Below are 7,330 nucleotides of genomic sequence, written 5' to 3' on the forward strand. Positions count from 1 at the left end.
TCATTAATAAAATATTTTTAACACGCAACTATCATTTTCCTAAACGGTTTACCGAAAGAACAAAACAACTTGTTCATCTGTATCTTAAGTGTGTTTGTTTTAACTATTTTGTCTCTTCTGCACCTATGTCACACTATTTATTTACTACTATGTTCTTTCTACAACTTTATCACTATCTCACTATTTTCCCTCTAATCCCATGTTATTTTTATATAAATAAACTATTGGTCTCAGCATAACAACACTACCATACAAAACCTCCTCACGGCAGCATTTGTAATTGTTTGTTCTTCTGAGAGACCTGTCTTGTTTTCCTATCCTCGAAATTCGTTAGCTCATCTGTTTTGCCTTGTGTTTATTTCAATCTTGTCTACAATAGTGTCCACTGTTTGTGTATCTCAGTGATTAAATGTAACTGCAATCCATTCCCCTTCTTTGGTTCACTTCAAGCTGTTCTTGTTCCTTTTGGAGTCTCCCTGCAGAAAAATGTAAATTTGATTTCGGATTAAGATACCCTTTTGCTTTTCAATCAATGCCCAAATCCTCAAAAGTCTTCTGAATCTTTCCAATCATGGTCTCATTCATGGAATCTCGTTAATCTATGCCAGATTCCCATTTGGGTCTAGCTGACTCATATTTGACCTTTCTGATCTTTTGATGAGCATTCTTCTCAGTTCTTTTAAATTGTAACAAATGCAGGTTGTGAAGATGTGTTTCCGTTAGTTGTGTTGGATTGCCCTCCATAGCTATAGCTGCAGAACTGAAATTTGATTAACATTCGTTTGACTGTATTAACTGTACCATGTAACTTGGTGCTGCCAATCTGCTTCTACTGTGTTATTTCTAGGAGTTCGTTTGGTCTCTATGGATAGCATATGGAGGGAAATGTTGGATCTAGGATTTGTTATGGCTGAGCGCTAGTCTTGATTTTCAGCTTTGAGCAGAGTGTCTACTCTTCTTGTTCAAGTGTTGACTATAGCATAAATTCTCTAATATTCTTTCAGTTTCTCTTGGATATGTAATCCAATTTCTTTTTCTCTCAATTACTGACTTGTTATTTTGTTACTCATAACAATACATCCAAAAGTTCTTCATAAATTCTTTGAAATGTAAATTCTTCTACCGGATTCATTCATTCAATTTCTTCATCAAGGGCCTGAAGGCTCAACAATAAAAACAATGAGTATACCTTCTTCAAGTTTTCCTGTTTGGGATGATATGTAGGATTCTGGTATCCCTGCCCTAGTTATATTTGATATTTTCACACATTCAGCTTTGATCACTATGTAAACCTCTAGAGCTCCTTCCAAGTATTTTTTTTTTCTCTTTTTCCTTTCTGTTTTTGCTCTACACATCAGAATTTAAGATCAATATCAGTTCCTTGGTATTCCAAGACTTTCATGGAGGAAACATTTGTTCCCTTCCGCGGGATTAAGAATGACCTCAAAGCAAGAATCACATGCTACAGACAAGATTGGAGCAGTGGATTCCAAGCAGGAGTCAGGTTTGTGCTATAAATTTTCTGATTCAAAAATATTACTGTTATAACCAAGGTTTTAAATTTCCGTCGTGGTTTTGTTGCACTCATTGATATTGTAATAAATTGCTAACAAATGTGGTCCCAGAGATCCCAAAAAGCTTCATGTTGTGGCCAAAATCATGGCAGTGGACTAAGTTTTAAAACCTTGGTTATAACTTGACTTTAGATTAGTATTCAAGAGTTCTCTTCCCTCTCCTCAAAATCAATCCCACCTAATGCGTGCAAACTTAAAATTTGTCAATGGTTTAATGTTTATGTTGTCTTATATAGGATTCTTGCCCCAACTACATACATATTTTTTGCTTCTGCAATTCCTGTTATTTCTTTTGGCGAGCAACTCGAGAGAAATACTGGTACATCAACATTTTTCAGGTTCAGTCTCCTTTTGGTATTTTAGTCATTGTTTGCTAAGTAATGTATCTTTGATCTTATTACACAGATGGAACTCTCACTGCTGTGCAAACTCTTGCATCAACAGCACTCTGTGGAGTTATCCACTCAATCATTGGAGGCCAGCCTTTGCTCATACTTGGCGTAGCTGAGCCAACAGTTCTGATGTATACATTCATGTATAACTTTGCTAAGGATCGCAAGGATTTGGGACACAAACTGTTCCTACCTTGGACTGGATGGTATCTTTGGAGCTCCTTGAGTGGTTTACTTTTTGTTTAGAGCATTACTGTTGAACTGAAGTTACGTCTTAATGATTTATTCGTTTATTTGAACTTAGGGTGTGTGTTTGGACTGCCCTGTTGCTTTTCTTGCTGGCCATTCTTGGTGCATGCTCCATAATCAATAGATTCACTCGTGTTGCTGGTGAATTATTTGGTTTGTTAATTGCAATGCTCTTTATGCAGCAGGCTATAAAGGTGAGTTTGCATCAGCCATTAACCATGTAGCAACTTGTATCTTGTATATGTGGTTCCCAAATAGGAATCTCTCATTCATAATTACATGAAACGAAACTCATGTTTAATATTCCCTATTGTAAAGGGACTTGTGGAAGAGTTTGGTGTGCCTAAGAACCAGAGAGAAGGTACCAATCAGATTGCCCTCCAGTCATCTTGGTTGTTTGGCAATGGAATGTTTGCTTTGGTTTTGTCATTTGGTCTTCTTTTTACTGGTCTACAAAGCCGCAAAGCTAGATCCTGGCGTTACGGGACAGGTATTGATTAGATTTATGAATTATGATCTGCAAATTCAGTAGGGAAGTTAATTCCATTACAAGATTGAGCACAAGTTTGGGATAACTTTTGACAAACCAATTTTGTGACTTTGAGTGGTAATTCAGCTGTCTGTTTCCTTTTCCCCATTAGTCAAATATTTCCTTAATGTATTCTTCTGAGTAATCTCTGCACCACAATAGCTTCTTATCAACATTTTCATTGTTATGAAACATGGTTATATTATAGGTTGGCTACGGGGATTCATAGCTGATTATGGAGTCCCTCTAATGGTTCTGGTATGGACTGCTGTGTCTTACATACCAGTCAATGAGGTTCCAAGGGGAATTCCTAGGCGACTTTTCAGCCCAAATCCATGGTCTCCTGGTGCATACTCAAATTGGACTGTTGTCAAGGTGATTCTGATTATTTATGTTTGTATTACTCTGATAGCACTTTGTGGATAACGTCTCTATACAGAAAACTACATTGTTGCTTACTTTTGTTAAATTTTGCAGGAAATGTTGAATGTGCCCATCCTGTATATTATTGGAGCATTTATACCAGCAACTATGATTGCTGTGCTTTACTACTTCGATCACAGTGTTGCATCACAACTTGCTCAGCAGAAGGAGTTCAATCTAAGAAAACCCTCATCTTATCATTATGACTTGCTGCTCTTGGGATTTTTGGTATGTAATTTCTTAAAATACTTTCACATTCAATTGTGGTACCAGTGCAATGATTTCTGCTGCATCTGCCTAATTTTCCTTTTCAATTCCTATTCATTGTTGGCCAGACCATATTGTGTGGGCTTATTGGAATCCCTCCTTCTAATGGTGTGATTCCTCAATCTCCAATGCACACGAAGAGCTTAGCTACTCTAAAACATCAGGTAATATAGTTTTTACTGACTTTTAAGTACAATATATCTCAACATCATGGATGCTTTTTTTCACTTTCTGTTTTTAAGTTTGAAAGGAAATGGTTTGTTTTTCAAATTTCTCAGAATCTAACCATCTCAGTTCTGCTTTAACTTGTTCGGATATGTTGTTGAATTATATATCTATCTTGATTCTTGAGTATTTATTTATTTTTTTGGTATCTTTTACCCTGTCTGATTATGCATGTCACAAGTGGACAATTATGTTAGGATGAAAGAGTTTGGTGGAAACAGAGGAGAGTGGTAGATTTTCATTTTTAAGTAATAGAATCATAAAATATTTATTAAAAGAAGTAGGTAACGAGTGTAGGGCTACGTATAATCTCTTGTTTCATTATCATTTTAAAAGTTCTCAAATTTGACCTTTTGCTATCTATAGACAAAAAATCATCACCCATTCTTGTCTAAGCTAGTTGACTGTCATATACCTTTGATTTGTATGAAACAGCTTTTACGGAATAAGCTTATATCTACTGCACGAAAAAGCATGAGGAGGAATGTTAACTTGAGCCAGTTGTACCAAAATATGAAAGAAGCATATGATGAAATGCAGACTCCGTTGGTTCCCCAAATGCCACCTACCTTGGTAAATGTGCTGCATGATTTCCAATTGATTTGAAATTTGTGATCTTCTTTATCCTTATCCTTGGTTTATTCATCAAGCAGGGGCTGAAAGAACTGAAGGAGTCTACCATTGAACTGGCTTCAAGTCATGGATATATTGATGCCCCTGTTGACGAGGTTGTCTTTGATGTGAATAAGGATGTTGATGACCTTTTGCCAGTTGAAGTTAAAGAGCAACGTCTAAGCAATCTGCTTCAGGCATTGATGGTTGCAGCTTGTGTGGCTGCTATGCCCCTTTTGAAGAAGATACCCACTTCAGTGCTCTGGGGCTACTTTGCCTTCATGGCCATTGAAAGCTTACCAGGAAATCAGTTTTGGGAGCGAATCTTGTATCTTTTCACTCCCCCAAGTCGAAGATACAAGTATATCAATACTTATAGTCAATTTCATCAATCTTAATATTAACATATGCTTGTGTGTGTTTGCGTTCACATTCAGTATTGGCAGTTCATTTTATCTGATTACCCTTTTTGCTTCTCTACTTTCCTAGACTGCTGGAGGAATACCATGCCACCTTTGTTGAGACCGTTCCCTTCAAAACAGTAGCCATGTTTACTGTGTTCCAGACAGTGTACTTGCTTCTCTGCTTTGGCTTAACCTGGATACCAATCGCTGGGGTCCTTTTCCCACTGTTAATCATGCTTCTTGTCCCAGTACGGCAATATTGCCTTCCAAAGTTTTTCAAAGGTGCCCATCTTCAAGAACTGGATGCAGCAGCATATGAAGAAGCACCTGCCATTGCTTTCAACATGTCCTTTGAAGTAAGTAGTTCCAACCACATTAAGTTTTCCTTAACCTTTATATACTTTGACTTTTAGAGAAATCAAATATAAAATTTACTTTTTATAAAAGCTTGTTTGTGAGTATGAGTCCAAGTTTTATATTGAGTAAAAACATGAAAGTTAAGCACCATATAAGAATAAAGATCTATAAATCCATTGTTTGGGTGGGAGGTGGTCTAAGTTGAACTCATGTCTTATTGGTATTATATCACCTAGTAAGAAATTTGGATTTTCAGTTGGATTTTTCTATGTTGTTTCATCTGTAGTGCCTTCAAAATACACCTATGAGTACTGATTTTGATGTTTTAAAATATATTAAAAAGATTTTTAAAGTACCAATATCGATCTATCTTGAAGGCACAACAAAGAATAACATTAAAAAACTCAATAGAAAATCTGTACTCGTAATGAATTTGGATTCTCCTTATTCTTTTAAATTGACTTGTAAGATAAAGGTTTTATCTGGGAGAGCTCTTGTTGACAGTTTAATGCCTATAAACCTGACAGGGTCCAGGTGGGCAGGCACCAACAGTAAATATCAGTGGTGGGGAGATTCTTGATGAAGTTATTACTCGGAGTCGTGGAGAGATTCGCCGCACACAAAGCCCGAAAACAACAAGTTCAACACCAACTTCAACTGGAGATATAAGACCAGCTAGTAGCCCTCGGATAGGAAGAAGCATTCCCAGCCCTCGAGTGACTGAATTGAGAGGGGAAAGCAGTCTGAGACCAACTGGGAAGGAGATCAAGTTAATCCAAACACCTAGTCCACGCTCACCAGTTATTGGAAAAGTTACCAAAGGTTCACCTTCAAGCTAAAATGCACCTTCATGTTACGCTCTAGAGGTTATGAACTTGGTTTTGTGACAAAATTGTTGTCTTTTCAATGCGTTTTCTTCTTTCTTTTTTAACGTCTTTTATCAGAGTTTGTTGTTTGATAGCTACTTTGTCATTCTTAGTAATATAAAAATGGGCAGGGATATGTTGAATGTTAGTAATGTTGTTGTTTTGGATTTTACTTTTGTGTGGTTTTGGTGATCTTTAAAAATCAATAAAAGGGTTGTTTGGTGCGTTGAAAAGATCCTTTCTTTAATAAAAAGTAACAAAGATAAAGATATATATCTAAGATACCTTTGAATCTTTGTTGGATGGTGTTATGATGCAGTTTAATTTATGTTTGATCGAAGTTTGTAAACTTGATTTTGGTGGATGTTGGTTTTACAAAATTGATTTTGGTTTAAAGTGACATGAAGTGAACTGATTCATGTTTAGAAACATTTAGAAGGATACAACTTTATCTGTTGAGTTTGATTGGAAATTAATTGGTGCAATAAATTCTCTGCAAGAAAGATTTGTTCAAAGATTGAGGATCTTACTGTTGTTCAAAGATTCAACACAAATTACTAGAGTTTGAATTTAGGTTAACTAGATATTACAAAATTGACTTATAAAAAAATTTAGAATTTATTTTATAATATGTTTTTAATATTAGTGAGATTTAATACATTCATACCACTAAATTTATCTCTCTTGTTACCCATTTTGAAAATATGCGAAGAGTTTTGACAAACAAATTCTTTGAAAATGAAATAAATAAATAAATATAAAATTTACATAAGAAGAAATATTCTGTGGAACTGCTATAAAGTTTTCATCAATCTAATATGCCGTATTGAACTGAGTTCATTAAGTGATTGTCAAGAAAAATTCTATAAATTTCTAAAAAAATAACTTGATTTTATTCATTGTAAAACATTTAAACGTTGCTTCTGTCTTTAAAGAACCGGGTTCAAGTTTGAAAGTTAAACCTCATTTTCGCATAAAACGTGACACTGTTACTTTTTAACTACTTTAATTAGAATTTTTTTTTTTTGACAAAGCTTTCAAATATTTCTATAAACTATTAAATTGTTTTTTTAATTAGATACCTAGTTTTACTTCTTTCTCCAAAGATTCGATCACTTTAAATGAGATAAATATTTACCTTACAACTTTTCTCAAAACAAAGCTTTTAATTTCATATATAAATGTACCTGGCAGTCATTCAAATACTTATAAATTTGGAGATCACAACTTTTTCAAGTATAGGAACTAATTTAAAAAATTCAAAGTAAAAAATTCAACTCTTGAAACTTTTTTTTACTGTATTCATTATAAGAAATAGAGTAACAAAATATTTGTGTCTTATTTGTACATTTACTTGTGCAAATAATTTCCATGAAACACTAATTTCAATGTAAAATTAATGTTTACATAGACAAGGCCATGATATGATGTG

The 7,330-nt window shown here is 34.7% G+C and overlaps 1 protein-coding gene across 2 annotated transcripts; it reads left to right on the forward strand.

Moving 5' to 3' along the window:
* Positions 1-227: 227 nt before the first annotated feature.
* LOC114162661 (boron transporter 1-like) lies at positions 228-6,046 on the forward strand. Of its 2 annotated transcripts, XM_028046618.2 has the most exons (12): positions 228-1,504; positions 1,811-1,893; positions 1,980-2,172; positions 2,271-2,409; positions 2,534-2,705; positions 2,953-3,119; positions 3,222-3,395; positions 3,503-3,598; positions 4,095-4,232; positions 4,313-4,632; positions 4,761-5,031; positions 5,560-6,046. In XM_028046618.2, exons 1-12 carry the CDS (start codon positions 1,401-1,403, stop codon positions 5,869-5,871), a joined length of 2,169 nt encoding a protein of 722 aa, XP_027902419.1. In that variant the 5' UTR covers positions 228-1,400; the 3' UTR covers positions 5,872-6,046. The 2 variants fall into 2 exon arrangements, with proteins under 2 accessions (XP_027902419.1, XP_027902420.1); XM_028046619.2 differs by lacking the exon at positions 1,811-1,893 and having other exon boundaries at positions 229-1,504.
* The last annotated feature ends 1,284 nt before the right edge of the window (positions 6,047-7,330 follow it).

Source organism: Vigna unguiculata, chromosome 9, assembly GCF_037176805.1.
Source record: "Vigna unguiculata cultivar grain cowpea cultivar isolate G323 ecotype 2 chromosome 9, ASM3717680v1, whole genome shotgun sequence".
In the NCBI taxonomy this organism is placed as follows: Eukaryota; Viridiplantae; Streptophyta; class Magnoliopsida; order Fabales; family Fabaceae; genus Vigna; species Vigna unguiculata.